At 41.3% G+C, this 25481-nt stretch overlaps 1 protein-coding gene across 1 annotated transcript in view; it reads right to left on the bottom strand.

Annotated features, from left to right (window-relative positions):
• The window catches only part of SLC6A11 (solute carrier family 6 member 11), a 141429-nt gene that overhangs the window by 91347 nt on the left and 24601 nt on the right, over positions 1-25481 (bottom strand). Inside the window, exons 3-4 of the mRNA XM_018554559.1 lie at positions 4711-4845; positions 3274-3414 (exon numbers count right to left, since the gene is read on the bottom strand). Of these exons, the coding sequence (XP_018410061.1) occupies positions 3274-3414; positions 4711-4845 (276 nt within the window). The remainder of the gene's footprint in view (positions 1-3273; positions 3415-4710; positions 4846-25481) is intronic.

The raw sequence follows: 25481 nt of genomic DNA, 5'->3' as shown, positions 1-25481 counted from the left end.
ATATATATATATATGCCTTTGAAAAATCCAGATAATTTTTGTCTAATGCCCATCTTCTATCTAGGTTACTGTTAATTCCTCATAGCACTTTAGCAGGTTGGTCTGATAAGATCAGTCCTTCCTAAATTAATTTTAGACTAGACTAATAAAATTTTCCCTAACAAATTCTTCAATAGAGTCCCTTTGGATTCCCTCAAACACCTTGCAAACTATTGAATGTTTGCTTTACGCCAATCAGCAAAAACCGTTCTAGTCGTTCAGTAGCTTTTAAAAATAACCAAGAGGCTTGGTTATCTGAGCTCCTTGAGTACTGACAGGTGTAAGCCATCAGGCCCTCTTAACTTGTTAAAATTTAGCTTTTCTAGTCTGTTTCAATAATGTTAGCATTATTATTCCCTCCAATAAATTTGTATTATTTTTATTGTGCATATACTGATAAAAAAATGCATTTAACACTTAAGCGTAATCCATGCCATTTGGCCGGCTGTGACAGTGCTTCCTCCACCCTGTTTCCTCATATGCTGCAGCAATGGAATGTACCTCGGCATCCTCACACTCAATACACTGTGTATAGAACATGAGGATTTATGGTACCTTATATTGTTGTAGTGGAGGGCCGGGAGGCTCCAAGGACTGATCTAAGATCAAGCTGGCTCAGAGGATCCGGTGAGTATATTTTCCTCCCTAGACACAAACGAGAAGTTAACCTTTGCAGAGCAGGGGTAGCACCAAAGCAAGGATTAATAATAATTTTCTTCTTGAAGGGATCAGGGGCTGCTATAAGTAAAGCTGCACTTGACAGCTATAGCCCCGGATTACCAGTGCTGGTGCAAGCATTACATCCTCTTTGTAGGGATGTCCTAACTTCCTACTCTACAGGAACCAGTTTCTCATACTTTAGTATGTTTTACTTCATATCAAGGCACATGACACAATGTTGTTCCTAGTGCCTTCTTTTATTTTATTCCCCTTAGTTGAATTCCCTACATGTTTTCACTGTAGAGTCAATGTCCTACACCCTAACAGCTTCTTGCAACAGGGTGCTAAATATTCCCTTCCCTGGGTACATCAGCTCCTATTCCATTGCCCTCTTGAAGAAATCTGTGGAATAATATGGAACCCCTTTTTCCATAGTTGCCAATAGTATTACTAATTTTTAGGATATCCCCTCGCTCAGCTTCGAAATAATATTCCTCAAGTCTGCTTTCTCAAAGCAGTCAACTTTCATTTTCTCAGATAAATATTTTTTTCTTAGTTGAGCCTTAGTTGCCCATCACCCCACTCTTTCCTTTCTATCCTTCTTCTATTCTATACTCTCTCTCTTTTTTAGAGGGGCGAATGGCCAGCCTCACAAATGACAGCTAGGCGGAGCCAGCTGTGATCTCATGGCTGGCTCCGCCCAGTTGTAATGGCAGATCAGCATCCCCCAAATGACCTGGGGACGCTGAACTGTCATTAATTAATGACAACTGGGCGAAGCCGGCCGTGACATCACGGCGGGTCCGCCTAGTTGTTTTTTCATTGGCAAGGACTTGCTAGGAGACTCTAGTAGGTGCCGGCCATTAGGAAACAGTTTTTTTTGTTGTTATTTTGTTTGTTTTTTCAAAAATCTTTGTTTTTTTCGATTTCACATTTATTTACACTTTTTTTTCCACTCTTTTCATTGACGTTTTTTAGAGGTTACTTCCTGTCAGGGAACATCCTTCATATAGTAGACTTCCCTTGCCCTAACGTTATGAATTAAAGGCACTTTATCTTTGCTTGCAATTGTAATCTCTTTGGTTTATTTATTCATGGACATATATCATCTGCCCTAGATTCCTTTCCCTGAAGTTAAGAGTTTGGTATACTAGATGTAGGCCTTCACACAAAAAAATGTCTCTTTGTTGACCAAATTAACTGTTTGTCTAACTTCTCGTTTAGTTATTATTGCTACATCTATATTTCCCTTAATGTGGATATTTGTTTTTTTTCCACATTGTTGGCTTACTGGCCCCTTTTACTAATGGATTCCTCTTGGAGTTTGCCAGTCCTGTCAGTCCCTTAAAAATGTCCACTTTCATATTTGGTAAATATTTGGTAAATTTTTATTCATCAAGCCTCCATCTAAGCAATGAGGCTAGTAAATTTTACATGTTTGTTTTTTTAGTGGCATTACCCTGTGTCCCTCAATGAAAATCTAGTTTAAAAAAAACACTGGCTAAAGCAGAACCCCAGCCACAATGTGATGATAACCATTTGTAACAACACACAGAAAAGTGGGTTTTTTTTGAGAGGTATAACACCAACACTTGATTTATTTGATATAAAAAAAATATTTATTTTACATATAATAAAACACATGTATACATTTCATGAAATAGAATCTTAGTTCAATATCATCTTAAATACATTAAAACAGTTGCATCCTAGTTCCAATTCATTTTGTTCATACGTATTCATTTGGGAAATCCATGTATCCAGTCCCTACGCGTTTCGCATATTGCTTCCTCAGGGGAGCATGGATCTGTCTAATAGGAAATTTTGAGTTTTAAATTAGTTAATCTATATAACGCAATATGTAAATCCATTCTGAAGTCTAAACACCGAAGAGAACTGTGCTCATGGCGGCTCCGCCGGACAGAGGGACACCCACCACCAATATCACCCACATAGCTTAATCACCTCTCACTTACCACCCAATGGAATTCCCGGATGCGGATAGGATTCCCCAGATCAAGTGTGGACAGGGATCGAAATCCCGACGTCACCACTCCGTCCAGGGGTCAATTTGGGGGCCCTGGGGCCACAAGAGAGGGTGCTTGCGGAACGAACAGTTTGTGGAGAGCCGCCTGTGCTGAGGAATTAGTTGAGCTATTATATCTCTCTGTAGGACATCATACCTCCTATCATGTATATTTATATTCACATATATGTATTTAGGTAAAATAAACAGTGGCTAAAGCAGAACCCCAGCCACAATGTGATGATGTTATGTCTTCTCTGTCAAAAGTAAGGTATGTTCTTTACCTGTATATTAATTTTACAACAATATCTTTCATTATGATGATTCACCATGAGCATCTCATTTTTGCTACAAATGTGTTTTTTTTGTGTAAATCAGCATGCTGTACTCTGCAACTATGCTTTTTCACAGACGACCACTGAAGAGTGTTACTAAAATATAAAAATACTGGCTTAAAGGTAACATATTCCACAAATATAAATTTTATAAAAGCTCTAACAGAAATAATTTGTAAAACAAATGTTTTCAATATGCATTCATTGGTTTACCTGTATTCCATTTATGTCCACAAGTGGCCCAAGGCAGTTCAGTAGTGAAACAGTTGAATAAATAGAAAATTGCCCATGCTAAGATGATGATGTAGTAGACATTTAAATGAGCTTCAATCACTTGAGTAGCATATCCAATACCTAAATTTTTTTTAAAAAAATTAGATATAATTACTAAATTGGTACAAGAATAATAAAGCTATGTTTTTTAAAAGTGTTTAAAAGAACAATCAGTGTTACTAAAGCAACCAATGAAATGCAACCTGTCATTTTCTAATGTTTGTTTGAAAACTAAAATAATCTAATTGTTTTCTCTAGACATCACATAAGTTTTGTTAAAGGTTTTGATCCATGAAGCCAAATGCTTGTGAAGGTATGTGTTGGTAGGCTTTGGGCTAGTGTCTGTGGACAAATGCAGCCTGCAATCACTCTGCATTTATGATGAATTTTAGATGCATTTGGCTCCCAGTTGACCTTCTTCTGACCTGAATTTGACAGGTTTCTAAATTGCATCAACTTGATCAGGCTTCTACTATGGGGAAAGAAGCAGTTCTGACGCATCCAGAAGCCTCTAACAGCCCCATATAGAGTGGAGGTTTAAGTCACAAAACAGGCATGAGGTTAAAGCAGGACTGATTCTGCTCTCTGATATGGCCCTTAATTCCCCGGTAAACTATTCTTCCTTTACGCCACTGCCTGCAAAAGCCAGCATCCCTACGATGTCTGTTAATTATAGATATAATGAACAGACAGCTTAAAGTGACACTAAACTCAGGAATTAAATCTTAAAAATGCATTTAAGTACTCTAACTATTAATAAAAAAGGAGTTTTTTTTGGTTTTAGATCCTCAAATCATCTCTGAATTCATGCTGACACTGTCCTTCCTTCTGGAGGGTGGCTACTTTTGTTCCCCATAGTCCCTGCATGTGTTGTAAAGTAGTCACCGCTCCAAGCTCTTTCTCCTAATGGACTACAATCTCATTAAAAATGAGTAAACCATACGTGAGATTATAATCCATCACGGTAGTGAAATTGGAGCCATGGTTACTTTACAAAACACACAGCGACCATGAGGGACAAAAGTAGCCACCCTCCAGAAGGAAGGACGGTGTCAGCAAGAATTCAGAGATGATTCAAGGATCTACAGATGAATTATACATAAATAAGATACATTTTTGTTAATAGTTAGGGTAATTGAATGCATTTTTAAGATTTATCTCCTGAACATAGTGTCACTTTAGAAGCTTGCTGAAAGCTTTTCAAATGCTTTGTTAAAACTTTCTGTAAGCTCAAAGCTTTAGAAAATCATGAAAGCCAGCTTTCTCTCAGTTTTATAAATTGTATGTTCAAGGCAGTGTTTGTCTGGTCCACAGCCATACAAAGCTAGCACCTACTTTTATACAAACTGGTAGGATATATGTAACATGATATTGTACCTTCAAATAAAGGGCAAACTTTTCTCCAGCATGTTATTCCTCCTTCACTGGTAAATTGCCCAAGCGCTGTCTCAAGGAAAAATACTGGTATGCCGCAGAATAAAAAGAACACCACATATGGGATAAGAAAAGCTCCTGAAACACAGCAACATATATGATAAGAATTATACATTATCATACATATTAATATTATTAGTACTGGTTTTGTTTTATTTAAGAAAATGATTACGTTCTCACAGTTAAATAGCTATTGATAAAACATATATCTCAACATAGCTAAAAGACTAACCACTAAGCATTGGAAGGCACAATCTTCACTTCTCCTATGGGAATGGTTGCTAACAGTAGATAGTGTTTGCATATTTGAAAAAAAAACATTTAAATTGAGGTCCACTTTGATAACTTTTACGCCATCTGGGTGGATTGGCTGGCCTTTAAAGAGTCAGATGAGTACAACTGTAAAATGACAGAACAAAAACATGCTATAACACCTATAAATAATTCTTTATTTATTTTGGTCGGTCAACCAACATTCATACCAACCCTATCAGTCCCCTACCCTTTGCCTTTGACTTATAATGTGTTTCTTGCCCTGTATTCAATAAAAGCATTTATTTCCAGACAGTTTTAGAGTACTGAATGTATGCATTCTTTGTTCTCTTTTTTTTAAGTGGAATATGGTTAATTTCTTTATTTCCTTTTTTGTATGTTGGAAATGTAAAATTCCTTAATAAAAAAATTCAATAAAAATATCCATCATGTTCAGTCTAGTTAAAATACATTTGACATCTCTGAGGAGTCTAAGAAAAAAGCTCTGCATGCATGTGTAAATTTGTTCTAAAATGGAAACACAGCTTTTCAGATTCACAACTAGGACCAGTCCACCATAATCCAAGGGTTACATTTTGCAGACAAATTAATTAACATTACTATTATTCCACATTGGTTTGCAAACCATCAACACCCAACCTACTTTGACTTTAATGTACTAGATCACAAGTACATCATCTCTGAATTCATTCTGACAGCGTCCTTCCTTCTGGAGTGGTGGCTACTTTACAACGCAAGCAGAGACCATGGGGAACAAAAGTAACCACCTTCCAGAAGGAAGGACAGTGTTGGGACAAATTCAGAGATCATTTGAGGATCTACAGCTGAGTGATACACAAATAAGATACATGTTTGTGAATAGTTAGGTTACTTGAACGCATTTCAAAGAGTTAAGTGTCACTTTAAATAAGGTCACAGACATCCATCAGAGGAATTGTCCCACCATCTACTAATCAAAGATCTTAAAACTCAATGATCAATAAAAACTTGACCATGGTTCTAATGCTTCCCTACTCTACCCAAAGCTAAAAATAAAAAAAGGTTTTCGCTAAACATACACTTTAGGTTGAGATTGAATACTTTATACCAATCCTAATGTATTTTAAATGTAGTAGTAATGCCAGGTCCTATTTGAAAATCAACATTAGCTGGATAGAAATAGCATTTATGTAAGTTCATAAATATGTTCTGTAGCAATCATAGGCAGCCATATTTGTTAATTGCATGCCCCTGCCTAACTACTACTTTGTTTCCTCTCAGTCATCTTTCATTTCAATCCTCTGTAGAAGATTTGAGGCACTGTAGATGCAACAAACTCTTTTGTTCATCTATCTAAATTTTCCAGATTGTTTGGGTAAGTCACAGAGTTCCCTACATAAATGCATACTCTGTGAACAATGAGGACACATAGACAGCTTTATGAACATATTTATTTTGTCTGATAAAGACCTGATAATATGTGTTAGCAAATCAGGAAACCATGTGTAAAGTAGCCTTACTGTAAATCAAAATGTCCCTTCTCCAGATAGACCATATGGAATACCAACCAGGGACCAACTTATGGCTTCAAAGCTTTATGAAGGACTCTATCACAGAGATAGTTCTATCCAAGGAAAAATAAGTTACCTTTAAACCATTACAGCTGCAATGTTTGAGTGACAAATTTGTGCATTACAACAACGTTTAAACATACTGTACATAATGTCTTCTGGATGCATGTAATGGCATGGAGCCATTACAGATGATAGTGTGAGCACCTCTGGTGCAGGCAGATCCACATTGCAGTAAAATGTGTGTCTGTGATTATTGTACTTGAATGCGTAACACTAAATATTTATTTATTACAGGTATTTAGCCCCAACAATTTACACAGTGCTTTTACATACTGCACATTTACACTAGAGATGAACTCAATGTTCAAGTCGAAGAACTGTTCGACTTGAGCATTGCTAGTTCTTGTGTTCGGCAAACACAAGAACTATCAGGACCATTCGCCCGTTGAACGCCCCACAATGCACTGTGCACCGCACAGTGCATTGTCAGAGCCCTGATTGACTAAAGCAATGCACCTGACCACAGGTCAGGTGCAAGACTTTGCCCAATCACAGAACAGTGCACTGTGAGAGCCATGATTGGGCAAAGTAATGATGACTTTGCCCAATCATAGCTCATAGCTCATAGCTAAGTCCCAGCCCTACACTACATAAGGCTGCTTACACTGTGTTGCTGGAGTTAAATATAGTGTGTTGCTGTCAGTGTAGTGCAGTGTAGTGTAGTGTAGTGTAGTGTAGGGAAAGCTAACTGGTGTCAGTGTAGTGAAGTGTCAGTGCTTTATACAGCATTTTAGTGCTATATACAGTACTATGTACTATATTTAGTATTATTTTCTGTGCTGTATATTCGCTGTCAGTATTTTTAAAAAGTGTTTTTTGCATTGATACATGTCCCCCAGGGCAGTGCCCGACTCCCCATACCCTTTTTATGGCCAATAATGTGCACATTAAGCCTTCAAAAGGGGGACATTTGAGTCTACGAGCTGCAAATTGCAAACTTTGAGAACCCTATTGAAATCCAAAATAAATTCTGCCCATTTTCAAGGCTAATAGGCAAGGGTTTGTCAATGAGCATGAAGAGCAGGACATTGCCAGTGGGGACAAATACCAATGCCTAAAATTTAATTTAGCAGAAAGAGGCTCTCCATTTTATGCAACTTTAAGGACAATATAAGACAAACATTAACATGCATGCTTTAGAGATACCTTTAAACACATTTTATATGTGGTGTTCCAGAATAGTACAATTTTCCAGGACAGCGTCAACAACACCATATCCTGCCATCACATAATTTGTATGTGTAATAATTTTTTTGTATTTTACATGATTCCTTATCTTAGATAAAGCAGTAGCACCCATATCTAATTAATTTTAACTTGAAAGAAAAAGTATTTATAGTGCTCACCCCTGAAGGAGCCACTAGAATAAATGGGTCTTCCTAGCCTGTCTAGGGATTTTAGTAGCATAGCAAGGCCGCCCCAATAGCACTTACTGGCCCTTCTGTGGCAACCGATAAAACTAAGATCCAGACTGAAGATATGATTTTAAAGAACTTTATTGTAGAACTCAAGGAGAGAGGGTTAGGGCACAGGATACCTAAGATGGTATAGACTCCATTAAGTTGTTGAATGAAATACTTGCTACCATCACAGATATAGGACCTTTAAGCCAATTTCTCACGCTCCCCACACCTTGGGAAGTTCCTCTCTGTCATTTCCATCCTCAGTTCCATCCACTGGGCCCCAGGCTCAGGCCTCAGTTTGAGCACATATATTTCTTCCCTAGGCTTCAGGCCGAGCCAGATCAGGGAAGAAAGAGAAACTCACATGGTCCACCCCGAATATTTATGTCTTCTCCCAGCATGCACCACTGGCCATGGCTATCCTAGTGATTGGCTAGGGAGACATATATATTCATAACATTATTGGTTGCCCTGCTCTGTGGCAAGGATACACCCAGCAGCAAGCAGATGCAACTGATAGTACTAGATTGTAAAAAGCACTCCTGTTTTGAGAGGGGTGCTATGTATTTTTTAGGTAGTTTTGTTGTGACATATGATTTTTTTAATCTAGTAGTAACAGGGTAACAGGCCAGAATTGAGCAGTGTAAGTAGACAAAACAAATCTAAAAGCTATGAAAAGGTTTAGACTTCAAAATAAAATATATCTAAGGGGATTATTCACGAAGCTGCCACAGGCAGTCAGTGAATAGCCGTATGCCGCCAAGCGGCATTCTGCTCGGCTATTCTGCTCACTGCCTCCAAGGTAGCGAGCAGAATAGAAAAAAATGTAAACAAATAAAAAAATGTTTAAAAACAATTTAAATAAATGTAAAAAAATGTAATAAAGTTAAGAAAATAATGTAAAACATTTTTTTTAAAAACAGCGTGGGGTCTCCCTCCCAAACCATACCAGACACTTTGGGTCTGGTAGAAAAGTTAGGAGGGACCCCATTTAAAAAAAAAGCATCCCCCCCCCCAAAGTCATACCAGGCCCTCTAGATCTGGTAGGAATTTTAAGGAGTAACCCCGTTCCCAAAAAGGGGGGGGAGATATGGGGTTCCCCCGAAAAGTCCCTACCAGACCCTTGATCTGAGCAAAGGCCTAAGGTCAATCACGACCTCCATCGTTGTCCACGATAATGACAAGTCTACAAAATTTAAAAAAAATAAAATAAAAAGTAAATTTTAAAAACGCGATGATCTCCCACCGCAGAATGAAGACTCTGACAGATGCTGGCAAAATAGAAACAATTGGGGAAAGCTAGCAGTCACATCACCGCTTGCTCCACGCAACTGTTTTCTTTTGGCCGACACCTGCCAGAGTCTTCTAGCAGGTCCCAGGCAAAAACAACCCAACTGGGCGGAACTGGCTGTGACGTCACAGACGGCTCCTCCCAGTTGTTTAATGACAGATCAGCGTCCCCAGGTCATTTGAGGATGCTGATCTGTCATTACAGTACAACTGAGCAGAGCCAGCCATGACATCACAGCCAGCTCCGCCCAGTTGTTGTTGTTTAATGACAGACCAGTGTCCCCAGGTCATTTGAGGATGTTGATGTCATTACATCTGGGGGAGCCAGCCATGAGATCACTGCTCGCTCCGCTTACCTATCATTTCCGTGGAGAACAGTCGGCTTCGGCCAACCTGTCTCCATGCTTCAGCAGTCACTATAGCTCAGCCAAGCCAAGACATATGTGTTCGGCTTGCCTGCCTTTGGTTTAGAGGTTTATAACCCTCTAAATCTCACAAATTTGTAACACTTGATCTTCCTTTAATATAGTACCACACTATTTACAAAGTTTAACAAAATGTCAACACACAGAGCTCAAACCACACTTCAGGACTACAACCCCCCTTCCAGAGGCAAGCCAGTTGTTATGAAGAGATAAATATTACAATGCCATGTTTTAGAGACAATAGCCAGGCATACATATTAGCATAGTGGCTGGGAAATATGTAAGCAACTTGATTGCACAGCAAAGTACGAGAGAGAGACAAGGCAGGTGTTATCATCAAATACAAATTACAGTGTATTATGTCAAAGACAAAACCAAAAATATTGTACAACCATGTGGCACATCATGGAAGCAATGTTAATAGGCCACAGAGAGTTAAATGATACACTTTGCATCAAGAAATAAAAAGCTAAAGAGGATTTTGTCAGAGACAAAAATAGCCAGAAATATAGCATAGAAGCATGGAAGCTTTTTACAACGTCGCTATGTTAGGGGGGGATACATGGCAGGTTTTATTACGAAATAAAAAATTTGAGACAAAAGCCAGAAATATTGCACCGCCATGCTGCACATCATGGAAGCCTTTTAGTAGGCCACATTTAAAGACAGAGAGATAAGGCAATTTTCCACATGAAATAAAACAATACATTGGATTATTTCAGAGACAACTACTGAAAATATTGTACAGTTAGCATTAAATCACTCCAAGTAGGATGCATTGTTAAAGAGACATACAGCCTGCAACACTTCATACTATAAATCCACATCTGAGTATATATATGATACATAAAGCAGGAAGAAATTTTTTCCCACCTAATACTACTGTCACCCCTGAGCTTCCACCACTCAGACTGAAAGTTTCTTCAAGTGTACAGTGAACAAGGCAGTTGCTCTCTCTCCCCATTTCTCTCTTATCATCCATTCACAAAAAGCCTTGTTTTATTTTCACTGAATGCAAGGTTTTCTGTGATTGGACAAGAGGAGAAGAGCGAAATGTAAACCGCTGGATCTCCTCTCATCCATTCACAGAATGGGAGTGGTTGAGGGCAAATACTAAACTGAGTTTTAACTTATATTTTTTCATATTTAAAGTTTTTTTCAAAAATAGTAAATTCTTGTATTTAATGCAAATTAGGTACCCCTCAATCAGTAATACAAGCTTTTAAAAAAAGATTACAAATTATATCTCGTTCTGATAATTAAAAACAACTGCTGCGTGCACTAAAAATAAATAACAAACCAAAACAACGGTGCTGAATACCTAAAATACCAATAAACATGTTTTATATATGTGTATATTCTCATATATTTGCAATATATAATATTCATATAAACATGCAATCTCAGATGAACAATTGAGTATCTTTGGAAATGATCTTTTTATTTACGGTGGGGAGAACTTTTTTTATGAAAGTTCTCCCCACCGATGTAAAAGCATTTTGTTTCACACATCTTAGTTCCAGCAACAAAAGTACTGTTCATAGCATATCATATCCATTTATTTATTTTTTTTAAATTATTGCTTATGACCACCCTCATAGAGATTAAAAGGGGTTCTCACCTAGTGACTGGTGTTCTTTAGGGTCTGATCTAAAGGGTCAGTTATGGCCTGTCCAGGTTCAACCTCTCCTGGATGGATGGCCGCCGGTCTGGCAGTAAATCTGCCTTATGGTGGGCGCTCGGGGTGCCGAGCGGGTAGGTGGCATAATGGCCGCGTTTCTTATCCCCTTGTCGGATCCCCTTATCTGGCTCAAGGAATCCATGGACTGGGCCGTGTCAGGTCTGTTGCAGAGACGGCGGCTGCATGAGGGTTGGCTCCTCCCCCCGGCATCTGATGTCATTCCCGGCGGTGCCCTCCCTCGGCCGGCTACCATTGGGCGGCTGGGAGGGTGGGGGCGGAGCTTGCTAGGAGGTGGCGAGTGGCATCCCCTGTTGCTGGGCAACCGCAAGGGGAAACCGGCCGTTTGCCTGTTCAGTGTGCCAGTTGCTGCAAGGAAGCAGGGCTGTGCCCAGTGTCAGCTGTTTCTGTCTGCTGGAATTCTTTGAGCCACCAGGGGGAGCACCAGTATCATGGAGAGGGGGAGGAGCCTGCATAAAGACCCAACGGTTCCCTCAGATGAGGCGTATAGCCCGGAGGATCAGTTTGCCGCCTTGGCAAGCATGAGGGGAAGAAGCGGAAATTTAAGAAGCATCACCGCTCTCGTGTTTCTCCCAGAAGGGACAGTCATTCCAGGGGTCGAGAGTTCTCTTCCCAGAGTATGCGGGAGCATCAGGGGGAAAGGTCAGACCCGGGTTTTGGGTTGTCTTCCGCCCACACTTGTTGGTCGTGCAGTGCAAGGGCACTACCCAACAAACGACTCTGCAGAGACTGCCTTAAAGAGGTGGCGCAGGATAAGCACCATGAAGTAAGGGAGGTGCGTTCCTACATTCAGAAGGCTGTTTCCAAAAGCATGCGGGAATTGGGCCACTCCAGGCCTTCTACCTCTAGGAGAGGATTGTCCAGTTCCTCAGAGGAGGAGGGGGAGGTCCCATCAGGCCAGACGGCTTATCCATCCTCGGCGGAAGATATAGTCAGTGGCCCGGAGGAACCGGCGTATACGTTTGACTTTGCCAAGGTTCAGGCAGTGAAAGAGGCGATTGGCTGGGAGGAGCAATCCTCGTCTCCCCCTAAGAAGCTTATGAAGTATTTTCCGGAGTTGAAGAGGGATTTGCCGGCTTTTCCCTTTATGTTTGAGATAAAGGAGCTTATTGAGGAAGAGTGGGCAAGAGCAGACAAGAGGCAGACCTTTTCTAATCGAGTGGCAAAGCTTTATCCCTTCAAGACCACCGAGGTGGAGTTTCTGGAGTCCGTTCCCAGAGTGGACGCGGCACTGCAACGCTTGGCCAGACATATTACCTTACCCTTCGACGATTCAGTCTCCTTCCGTGACCCCATGGATCGAAGATTGGAGTCAGACTTAAAGAGGCTCTTCCAGGTCTCAGGGGCAGCATGTAAGTCGGCAGTCTCCCTGACTTCGGTTTCTCGCGCTATTCGGTCTTGGGTGTCGCGCCTGGAGGTACGGTGCAATCCAGATGAGGATGTTCCGGAGTTATCAGTGTTATTCGGGAATCTGAGGCTAGCGGCAGATTTCGTAGCAGATAAAGCTGGCGGCCAGGGCCATGTTACATTCGGTGACGGCCAGGAGGGCTTTGTGGCTCAGGCAATGGTCCGCGGATGCAGCATCTAAACAAAGTCTGTGCTTAATTCCGTTTCCGGGAAGCTCCTCTTCGGCAAGACTCTGGAGGAGGCGATCCGATGAGTGTCGGGCGACAAGTCGGGTTTGCTGCCCCAGGATAGGTGGCAGCAGCGCCAGTTGTTTCGTGGGCGAAGGTTCTCACGGGACAAATTCAAGGAGGCGAGGTCCTAAAGGCCGGGGAAAGAGTTTTTTCGTCCCTCCTGGCGGTCAGGTCAGAATTCCTTCTCCAAGTCTTCAAGAAGGAAGGGCCCAGCGGGAGCCAAGCAGGGCGAAAAGACCTTCTGAAAGCTTGCCCGCCCATTCAGTTCCAGTGGGAGCAAGGCTTTCTCACTTCGGGGCAGTAGGGGCGGACAACATTCCTGACAGGTGGATCCAGGATATCATCCAGAGAGGTTACCAGATTGAATTCGCTAGAAGACACCCACTGTCGGTCCTGGCTCGGAAGAGAATTCCATCCTCTCCAGGGAAATGGCGTTGCTTGCGGGATTATATCACCGGATTACTGCGCTCTCGAGCCATAGTTCCGGTTCCAGTGGCAGAAAGGGGCTTCGGAGTATACTCCCCCTTGTTCTTGGTGGAAAAGGCTTCAGGGAAGTTCCGGCCGGTGTTGGACCTGAAGTTCTTGAACACTTTCAGCAAGCCGTTACCGTTCAGGATGGAGTCGCTGGGTACCATTCTGGCTCTGGTCTGAGCAGGTCACTGGATGGTCTCGATAGACCTGGCCGATGCCTATCTACATATTCCGATCTTCCCAGGGCACCAGCGTTTCCTGCGGTTTGCGGTGGGCACCAGGCACTTCCAGTTTCGATGTCTCCCCTTTGGCCTGTCCACAGCCCCAAGGACTTTTTCCAAAGTTCTGTCAGCGCACATAGCCCTTCTACGGATATCTGGTATCCAGATATATCATTACCTGGACGACCTGCTGCTTCTCGCCTCCTCGGCCAGTCAGGCAGTCGAATATCGAGATCAGGTGCTCCAGTCCCTGGCGCAGTTTGGATGGCTGATAAACAAATAGAAAAGTTCTTGGTGGGTCGAGGCGTCCAATCTTTCGCCCGGCCGGCCTCTGGGGGAAGTGGATTGGCTAATTGTCACTACCGATGCCAGCTGCACAGGTTGGGGAGCAGTGTGCGGACAGCACACGGTGCAAGCTTCGTGGACGGGGCAGGTTCCGACAAGTTCCAATCTGCTGGAATTAGCGGCAATTCGAGAGGCTCTGATGGCGTTCACCCTGATCCTTCAACGGCAGTCCGTCAAGGTGATGTTGGACAACAAGACTGCGGTGGCCTATGTCTCCAAGCAAGGGGGCACCAGGAGTCGTCTGTTGGAACTGTTGGAAATTTTGGCCCAGATGTTTCAGTGGGCAGAGAGCAACCTGGGCTGACGGCATGTTACCTTCCAGGAGCCGACAATATTGAGTCAGAGACTGCTGGACCACAACGAGTGGGCCCTGAGCCATTCAGTTCTGACTTCAATTTTCAATCTCTGGGGTCGCCCGAACATCGATCTGATGGCTATGGCGGAGAACCACAGACTTCCGCAATTCTTCTCTTGCCTGTACGACCGCAGAGCACTAGCGCAGGATGCACTAGCGCAAAGGTGGAACTTCCGCTTGGTATATGTGTTTCCTCCGTTTTGCATGATCCTGAGGGTGCTCCTCAAGATTCAGAAGGAACAGGTGGACACCATTGCGATCCTTCTGTTTTGGCCGAGACGTCCTTGGTTCCTGCTGTTATGGCAGATGAGGGTAGTCGATCCGTTCTTCTCCCGTTGACCCCGGATCTTCTGGAGCAAGGGGGATTCCATCACGCGAACTTGGTCCGCTTACACCTTATGGCCTGGAGGCTGAAAGGAATCGCTTAGAAGGTTTGCGGCTCCCCGAATCAGTGATCCAGACGCTTTTGAGGGCCAGGAAGGGATCGACTAATGCGACATATTCAACACCCTGAAGGTACACGTTTCATCGCTATCGGCCTTGACAGGACGGAAATGGTCGGCGAATCCAATGGTAGTGCAGTTCCTGAAGGCGGTAGGGAAGATTCGGCCGCCTAGGAAAGCATTCTTTCCCAAATGGGATCTCCCGTTGGTCTTGAAGTCCCTCATGCAGGACCTATTTGATCCTATACAGTCTTGTTCTTTGTGGCATCTTGTTGGCTATTGCCTCCGCGCGCAGGGTCTTGGAGTTGCACGCCCTGTCTATGGAAGAGCCGTTCTGTGTTCAGCTTCCTAACAGTATCCTTCTGAGGCCAGTGCCTTCCTTCCTTCTAAAGGTGTCGTCAACCTTCCATGTGAATTGGGAAAGCGAGCTCTCCTCTTTTCGCGAGTTTGGAGGTGGACGAGGTTCAGTGGAGGAAGTTGGACCTGGTGGAGAATCTTGCTGCATACTTGCAGAGGACTGCATTTTTCCGGAAGGACCAGAATTTGTTTGTCTTTCCAAGTGGCCCAAAGAAGGGTTTGGCTGCACCCCCGAGGATCCTTTCGTCTTGGATAGTAAGGACCATTTCGTTGGCTTATCGGGTCACGGGTCTTTCCCCTCCCCAGGACCTTAAGGCTCATTCCACGAGGGCCATGGTGGCTTCCTTGGCAACCTATGCGAAGGTGCCGGTGGATACCATCTGCAGGGCGGCGAGCTGGCACACGCTATAATATATATATATATATATATTAGTTTTTCTAATGAAAAAAATAAGTGTTGTTACTTTTCTTGTTCTATTTAATAGTTTTCATAGTTGCATAGTTACATCATGGGTTTTATTGGTGAAAAAATTGCACATGCATGCCGTGTTCACTTTAGTTAAAATACATTGGACACTTACATCTAACACCTCTGAGGACAAAAAAAAAAACCCTCTGTAAAAGCATGTGTAAACTTGGGAATTTCTAAAAAGAAACAAATGCTTTTGGATTCTTCACATCTAGGACCAGTCCACCACAATCAAAAGGATACTTTTGGCAGGCAAATTAATTAAAGCTGAACTCCTAGGAAGTTAGGAATTATGACCATCACTCCCCTCCTCCACTCCTCCATCACTACTTAGTATATTAAATATGTGTTGCATTTTGTTTTTTTACTTTACAGTTTTTGTACCTTTTGTTAATGTGTGATGTCATTGATTTCATTTATAAATAGCAGATTTTGCCAGACACCCAAAGGAGGAATCATTCAAGTGGCAAAATTACTGCACAGCTACATCATGTCATGGGAATTGTAGTTCTCAATGGGCAGGTAGCTCTCAATGAATGTGGGCGAGATTGCATTTGGCTGCGAGGAGGACCTGCAATCAAATGAGGACCTGCAATCAAATTATGCAATGACAGTGAGTAGAGATTCCTGGGTCCTCCCTGTGCAACAAGCAGCAATGTAATTATGTTGCTGCTCACTGCAAAATAACTACATAGTACCCTAGCGGGCATAGCAGAGATAGTGGGCATAGTGGCCCCAGTCTTACTAAAGGGAAATTAGGAGAGATAGAAGCCTTTTTATGATTGAATCAGCTATTGATTTCTTACTGCCTGGATACCTATATATGAAAACAATAAGAGATTCTTTAAAGGTAAGAAAGCACCTTTAACCTCCCTGGCATGCAGGGCACTAGACAAAGCCCTAGGGACAAAACTGAAGTGAAATAGTTTGATAAATATATGTAATTATAGCAGATTACATTGTATTTTGTGTATTCTGTATAAATGTCATTTTTTTATTTCCTGCTGGCTCCGCCCCCCGCTGCGATGCCCAAAAACTAAACTGAAAGCCGAATGCCAGCATCGGCCGGGCGAACGCAGCAGAGGACACCGCAGGCTCGCAGGGACAAGGTAAGTTACACGAGTGTGGCTCGGGGTTACCGATCTTGGTACTGAAAATTAACCCTGAGCCACACTTGGGAATACCGCCAGGGAGGTTAAACTGATTTTCATTTCTGCCCCTAACCTACTTAATTGGAATTATTAGAAGAAAATGTAAATCTTTGTAATGCTCATTCTTTGGACCTCCTAGGATCCTAACATACCTGTGTACTCCCGAGATTGATGAGAAAAAATGTGTTCACCATGTTAAAGGAAGGGAGACAACACTGCAGAAGGAAGAGCGCTGAAACCCTATCAAAGCAAGTGCCAGCATCTACTTAGGGAGCGGCCGGGTGGTGGGGTAAATGGCTGGTGGAGGCCACAGTGTCCCAGGTTGCTAAGAGCTCTTAGCAACCTGTGACACCCTGTGTGGGTTCCTGCCCAGCTCACTAACGTAACTGGCTGCCAGGAGCTGAGTGGGGGCGCTCTGGCTTGCATCCCACCTAGCTCCTGCCAACCAGTGTTATCAGTGAGCTGAGCAGGATGCCAGAAAGAGCTGCTGATAGCAGGGTACGGTGTCTACCATGGCCCCCCCTTCAAGCATTAAATCAGCTGTGGATGCCACCCCCTCCTGACCATTCCCTGACATCACCTCTTCCCTCCCCCTCCCCAGAACGATATTGCCTCGGGCGGCAAGTAACCTAGGGACAGTCCTGCTGAGAGCGTAAAAACATACTAATATAGGCAACCCACACCACATATGTAATTCTATAGTTTGAACATAGTTTTACCTTTAAGACATATTACCACTCAGATCACATATAGAGTTCAAAAGTAAATTTTGTTAAGTGATATGCACAGGCCAGCCACAATACTCCACCTCAAAATAATAAATGTATTGTACATATATTAAAAACAATAGCAAGAAAATCCCCGACTCACAAATTTCTAGAAATTACAATTTTCATCTGATATAGTTTTAATAATTGTTTAAGTTGCAATGTATATGTACAGTAGCAGCAAACTGTGATTCCTAGCCAAACATCCACCTCATCTCAACTCGCCTTTGTAATATAAATACACTGAGACATATGTCATGGATTTATATTTGTTACTCTAACAAATAAAACCTCTATTCTGTATTTCAAAGCCAGAGATTCTATGAAGGACTAAATCTTTTGATGTTTAATAGCAAGTGTCACATTGCCTAAGTCTTATTACATGAGTTAAGGTTATATTTCTTATAAATTTAGTGATGGGCCTAGATGCATTATTGATACAACTGTAAAATAACTGAAGATGTTAGACATCACCAAGCTTAAGGTGAAATATGGACATATATCCAGTTGTAATCTCCAAAGAATAATGTGTCCACCACCTCCATTGACCTGTCAATTTTATCTCCACAGTTAGGCCAACACTAAATCAAGCAGTGCAGACAACCAATTGCAGCTGTTATATATGTTTCTAACACATATTTAGCAAAATACACAGATCTTTGGACCTTGCACACACTGGCAGTATTGTAAGTACAGCACTTGGAAACATTCACTGGTCTGAGTCTGCACAGACACACACCAAACTTCAAAGCTGAATGCCAACACTCTTGTTAGAAACTTGCCTGAGTCTGTACAGGTACATGCCCAAGACACTTGTAATACTACTTGATTCTTGGTGTTCTTTGTGTATTTCTTTTCAGAATTGTGCAGTAATAGAGGCCGAAACTTTGCCTCTGTGTAGGAGGTTCCTGTAATAAAGACGAGTCTCTTACCTGAGTGCAGCCCAGCGGTGGCAGGCTTGCGGGTGCGCGCATGCGTGCATACGTGTGGGTGCACGAGTGTGTGAAGTGTGCACGCACGTGACGTTGCCGTGACCTATTAGTCACTTCGGGTGCTGGTCGTCAACGGGGAGGGTCTTGTACTCGCACCCACTTCTCCTCGCCGCCCCATTGGTTCCCAGGGGTTTTTTAAGCTTCCTCGTTGCCCCAACAATGGGTGCGTTTCTGGTCCCTGCTGGATTTAAATTCCAGCCAGAGCCAAGACTTGTTGCTGAATTATTCTGCCATATCTGGTCAGCTACAAAGTATTACTTCCTTTTTTCCTGTTCCTGCCTTCCTTCCCCACTATTTGGAACTCCTGGTTATCAACCCCTGGCTTGACTTCTCGTATGATACTCGCTGCCTGCCTTGACCCGGACTGTACTTTGACAACGATATTTGGACTCTCCTATTTGCACCTTTATCCTGGACTTGCATTCCAGTGCGGTTTTCTGCTATTAGGTTCCACTCCAGAAGACAGGGGGACTCCGCTCACGATACCCATATAATAGAGATCTACCTTTTAAGCCTGGGGATTATACCAGATCATACTTGCCTTTGATTCAAATACTCCTCCAACACCTAAATTTACTGGTATAAAAAGAGACATCTTTGCAGCATAAAGAACTGTAAATACAAGTTAAAGCCCACATCCTCAACAAAAAATTGAGTCTTCTGGCAAACAGCCACCAAGCATAATATAGGACAGTGTACAATTTCAGAAAAATAGCAAAGGTGTAAACATCATTCTGAGCTCATCTATAAATCCTGTAAAAGAAGAGCAAGAACACTGCTGTTATCTGCTTTATGAATTGAAAATGCACAACTAAAGCTCAATACTGAATCTAGTGAAGGATATGAGGTACAAAAAGTATTAACTACACCCTGTCAGCAAAATTAACACAAAGTCCAAACTGTTCAAAATCATGTGATAAATGAAAGAGATCAAACACCAGGCAATTTGTCCTTCAAATTGCCAAACGTGTTTTAAATTACTATGCAAAATGTTAATTTTGCATCTACACCCATCACATCAAAAATTAAATTCTTTAATAAATATCACTATTGCAAATATGCACACCCCATTTAAATCCAAAGAATAGACACCATTACCAACAAAAAATTAAAAATACACTACTGTCTTATTAAAACTGGAGCATTGAATATCAAAAGTCACCTAATCCACAAGAGGATTTACTTGATCTTCTTGTTCCCAAATAGTTTTGGGGTTATATTGGGGGTGATTCAAAGCAGGTTTTGGATTGGTGTTGCAGTTTTGATAAGAAAACTTTGCCTTTTTATTTACCGGTATTTGTTGATATTGGTTTCCAATTATTATATTTATATGGGAAGCTTATATTTACAACTGTGATATTTAATACTTAAATTGTTGAAGTGGCAGTTGCCTTTATCTTGATTAATGTTTTGTTGTTATTTACATTTTGAGTTGGAACCCGCCCTATGTCCCTATTTTTCAGGTATGTAGAGAGAGGGGTGTGTTCATATGTAATATGTATTAAAGTGGACCCTTACCCATATCTTTAAAATGACAACAAACGCACTTTTAGAAATGTTTAGTAATGAATGACAATCTACAAACACATACTTCTAGATAGTTGCAGGCTTTGTATTCTTTGCATACCTTATTTCTCTTTTATTCCCCAGTCTTCTAACAGTAGTCATGTTTACTAAGGACAGATCACTAGCTCTCCTTTTCATTTTCAAAGAATATTATAACATTTTTGGTTGAACAAATAAAGTAAAATTTACATATCCCTAATAAAACAGCAAACAGTAGCCTATGAAATCAGGCAGAGAAAAGCAGACATCACACAATTCAAATAGATCATCTATGCATAAGTCTAAAGAAACAAGATGAAAAGGAAAAATGAGAAAGGAATAACTCTGAAGTCAAAAAGGTCAAAAAAGAGAAAGAGAGGAATAGGTAAGAGACAACATCAAGGCCTCAGCAGATCTTATTTGTCAACATAGTTAAAGAAAAAAAAAAAGAGCAACACCCGCTAAAGGAATGACACAATCTCCGAGGAAAGCGAGGGATGGGCAAAGGCTATCCAGGGCTGCCAAATCCTCTCAAACCTTTTATTAGAGTCCAAAAGTACACTAGTTAGTTTTTCATTAAGAAAGAAAAAAATCCAGTCTACGCTTGACCTCAGCAAAGGACACAAATTGCTTTCTCCATGCATAGGCGATAGTCTGTTTAGCTGCCAACATGACATAGATTGCCAATTTGTGTTGTGATTTAATGAGGGCCAAATGTTTGAGATGAAGAAGGGCCAACCAGGGGTCTACTAGCTCTCCTTTTACTTCCTGTATTTCTGGCACATGTGACTAGACATGTGACTATGACATGTGACCATGCACATCATCTCAGAGGAGGATGCCTCAGAGAAAATGCCGTGATCCCTGAGCTCTCATGAGGTTACAGATGATATTTCCAAGGAATGCTCTGCTGATGACAAGGCAATCCCAGTGTGCATTGCTTTGGCAAATTTAAGTAATTTTGCCCTTTCAAAGGAGGCAGTGAATGTTCTGCAAATGTAAGTATTTCAAAATCACAACATTTTACAGTGGCATGTCTATGTTATTATTAATCATCATACATAGAGGGAGGCATTTGTAGATTTAGATTTTTGAGTGTAAAGGTTCGCTTTAAGTATGCCCCTCAGTGAATGCAGCCCCAAATTTTATTTCCTGTACAGTGACAGTAAACTCAGATAGATCGAGAGAGTTCCTGGCCGGCCGTTTTTTTACTACGGCCGGCCCGGAGGTAGTTAAAAATGCATTTAAGTACCTTAACTATTAACAAAAAATAAGCTTATTTGTGTATTACTGTAGTTCTTAGATCATCTCTGAATTAATGCTGACACTGTCGTTCCTTCTGGAGGATGACCACTCCAAGCTCACTCCCATGATGGACTGCAATCTCGATACAAATTATTAAACTAAACGTGAGATTATAATCCATCACGGAAGTGAGATTGGAGCCATGGTTAATTTACAACACACACAGGGACCATGGGGAATAAAAGTAGCCACCCTCCAGAAGGAAGGACAGTGTCAGCATGAATTCAAAGAGGATCTGAGGATCTACAGCCGAGTGATGCATAAATTAGCTACATTTTTGTATCCAGTTAATGTATTTCAATGCATTTGTAAGAATTAACCCCTGAGTTTAGTCACTTAAATTGAGGACATGATGCCTACATTTTCACTTTGCCCAAGAAACTTTCTGCATGAGCGCCAGCCGAGGCATTGGCCTATACACATACAGCACAGCAATGAAGTAATAAAATTAACTAGGGTCACACTAATCCAGCACGTTATGATTCTGAGTTGCCCCACTCAAGCGGCGGCCATATTGAGTGTGGCACCTGAGATAAATAACGTGCTGAATTACTGTGATCCTAGTTCATTTTATTACTTCATTGCTGTGCTGTAAGTGTATAGGCCAATGTAGTTGGATCTGTATGTGTGTTATAATTAATCCAAATTAACCGATTAATCGATTACAAAAATTTTGATTAATCGAACACAAAAATTTTAATCAGTAACAGCCCTACTTTTAATACATCTTACTTTAATTGCAAGAAAACCTATTATCCCACATGCAATATCCTAATGACCGAGGCAAAAATGTGTGTTAGACTTAGCATTGTAAACTATATTCTTATATACTATGAAATCAGATTTGTTTGAAACACAAACTCTGATAAAAAATGACTTTGTTTAAAGCTGTCAATTTATGCAGCGTTTTACATACTGTTTATTCCGATCAGTCCCTGCCCTCAAAGAGCTTACACTCTTAGATTCCTATTTCACATGCACTAACTCCAATTAGTCTACCAGCATGTCTTTGGAGCATGAGAAGAAACCCACACAAGCACAGGAACAAAATGCAAAGTCCATGCAGAGAGCTTCCTGGCCAGGATTCAAATCGAGGACCCCAATGCTGCAAGGCAGAAGTGGTAACTACTGAGCCACTGTGCTTCACATCCCATCCACATCTATCATTGGGGAATTTATGCCAATGTTTTTCTAGATGTGGAATCCTTGAAACGTCTGTATCACATAACAGTAGGATTTGCATGGTTTTCTAAAGTCTATTACTTTGAACATATCAGCCTTAACTCATTACACTCAAATGAAAGTGAGGGAAGTGTTAAAACTTTTAAATTTGTGTTTTCAAAGGTAAAGTAAAAAAAAAGTAAAGTGTATATGTATACATTGCCATGCTTGAGTATAGGAATACTCTTTGGCACATGACCACCAGTTGTCACATGACCACCAGGTCAGCTGTTCCTGAGCTGGTGATTGTACTTCACTCCATTTATAAAAAGCAACCAGCTGTAACCATAGATCATTCCACATATCCCAGGGAATTCTACCTATTCTTAAGCGAATCAAAAACTGTGGATTAAGCAGCACTGTCATATGGTATTGTATAACATAACATATTGATATTGTTTGGTTCAGGATGTGGCTGAAACTATACTGTTCCTGTTAGATTATACAGAATATAGAGTTTGATGCAGCAGCATGTCTCCTGTGCCCTGACTCTCCACAGGTGACAGCGCAGAAGCATACAATAAAAAATACAAATTGACAATTTAGAATATAACATGATTAAGCATGATTAAAAAAAGGAGTTTAATCAAAAGGAGAATGGCAGTTAATAAGGCTTTCAAAAAGCTGATTGGGGATGCAAAAGAAGGAGACCAGATCTGAGTAGGAAGAAGTGCATCATGAACAATGTAAGCTCCAAATATTTATTTAGATTACAATTTAGTCTCCTCTATTTTTTTTATCTTTGAAGATTTAATAAACAGCTCTCAAAAACTATCTAATTTTTCTATTTCTCTGACTTTTGCCCTTGATGCTGCTTGATTATCATTTTGTCAGATGGTTCCCATTTACAAAGGACAGCCTGTGGCTCCAAAGATCCTCAAATGTTTTGTAGCTCAAAGCCCTGACCATATCTGCCTGCTATTGCCTGCTGCAGGCAGTGTCCAAACACATTTATTATGTACGAAAGTAACATAAAAACAAAACCTCTATTTTCACCGTATGCATCCTTATTAGCAATAGCCTTCTGTCACATTCAAGATTCTGTAATGTGCCCCTTAGCAAAAATCCTCTTTGCAAAACACTATTCCCTGTAATATTTATAGCTGGACATATTTAAAGATATATGTTTAGATCAAAAATGTGTTGTTTTTGCTATGTAGGTTGCTATGTAGGGCTAGGTAGGGTAGGTAAATATTCACCTGAATACGTGTGTTGCTCCCTTGATGGTAATTTAGTCAGCAAGGGAGTTATGTTTCGTTCACCTGGACATCAAGGGAGCCACATATGAAATCAGAGTATTTTCTCTGCATGTAAGCATCTTATCTCTTTTTAGCAATTCTGTTGAGAGTGGGTTCTCAATAGGATGGCTAGTGTGAGATGGTTCTAAAACTGTAGTTGTCTAATAGTTTTTGTTTTATGCATAACCTGCATAATATCAGTTTTGCCTGCCTTTTTTTTTTCTTTTGCAAGATTGCACAATTTTTAACCTCATCTCTGGGAAAAGCTTTATATTTCTCCCACCCATTCACCATTATTTTTATTTAAATCTCTGAAAATCTGAACTCTCCCCTAACTCTGCTGCCCATGTCACTCACTGGCCCACACCAAACAGTCTTTTTGTGATGTCATCATGCTGGGCAGTCATCTGGAGCCTGAGAGCACCCTGCTCCTGGACAGCCAGTAAGAAGTGTCCTCGTCACCCAGACAGAGACACCTGAGAAGGATCGATCTTCCTACACTGCAAATAACTTGGAACTGTGCTTACTTGCCTGTTTGACTCCAGTGATGCCACGTGATCCGAAGATGCTCCACTGGAAAAAATGACCGAGTGCGTCACATGACTGGTCTGAGTGAGTGATGCAATATTCAACCCAGGACACTGAAGACATCTTGTGGACAAGAAGAGGGACTGCGGGGACAGCGCTGAATTTAAGATGAGTATTGCAGCCAGAGCTGACTTTTAAAAACATTTTAGGAACCTGATCGGATGACATTTTACTTTATCAAAAGAGTTGCCCAGAGTTTAGCTTTATGGCTACATTTTTTATTTTTTTTATTTGTTATTTAATAATTTAACACAGTCTCTTCTTTTGCAATTTAAAACAGTCGGTGGTTATGGTGTTTTTGTGAGCTCATAAAGAGTTTTTTTGCAATATAGTGAGAAGCCTAAATCTAGATTTCCTCCCTTGTATTATGTATATGAGGGAATGTTACTGCTACAGCTAACCTTGGCCTACCCCTGCACTGCAAGGGTTAAGTGCTCATTTTTGTCTAGGTGCTAAAAAAAGTGATACTCACCAGGCCATCCATACTGGCTCCCTGCTTCTGTGATCACTGAAGCGTGTCTCCTCCTCTGCTGCAGAGATGGACTGCTTCTTGGCATCCTCACATCTATACACAGACTATGCACAATGTATAAAACGTGATGTCACCAGGATCCATAGAGGGGAAGAGACGCTCAAAACACCAGTCTAAGAACAAACAAGCTTGGATGGTCTGGTAAGTGTAACTTTTTTTTAGCACCTAGACACAAATGAGCACTTAACCCTTACAGTGCTGGGGTAGCCCCACTGCAAGGGTTAATAAAATGTTTTTCTTTAATGAAACCATATAATACCATAATTGTTAATGGTAACCATATTCTAAAGGATGTATTAGAGCAAAGAATTCAGCACTGAAGAGTTAAAATAATAACGTATAATATTTGCATATTTTTACAACCTGACATGATA

This window comes from Nanorana parkeri, unplaced genomic scaffold (assembly GCF_000935625.1).
Source record: "Nanorana parkeri isolate BGI_ZX_2015 unplaced genomic scaffold, ASM93562v1 scaffold164, whole genome shotgun sequence".
Taxonomy (NCBI): domain Eukaryota; kingdom Metazoa; phylum Chordata; class Amphibia; order Anura; family Dicroglossidae; genus Nanorana; species Nanorana parkeri.
This window is presented reverse-complemented; position numbering and strand designations above follow the sequence as displayed.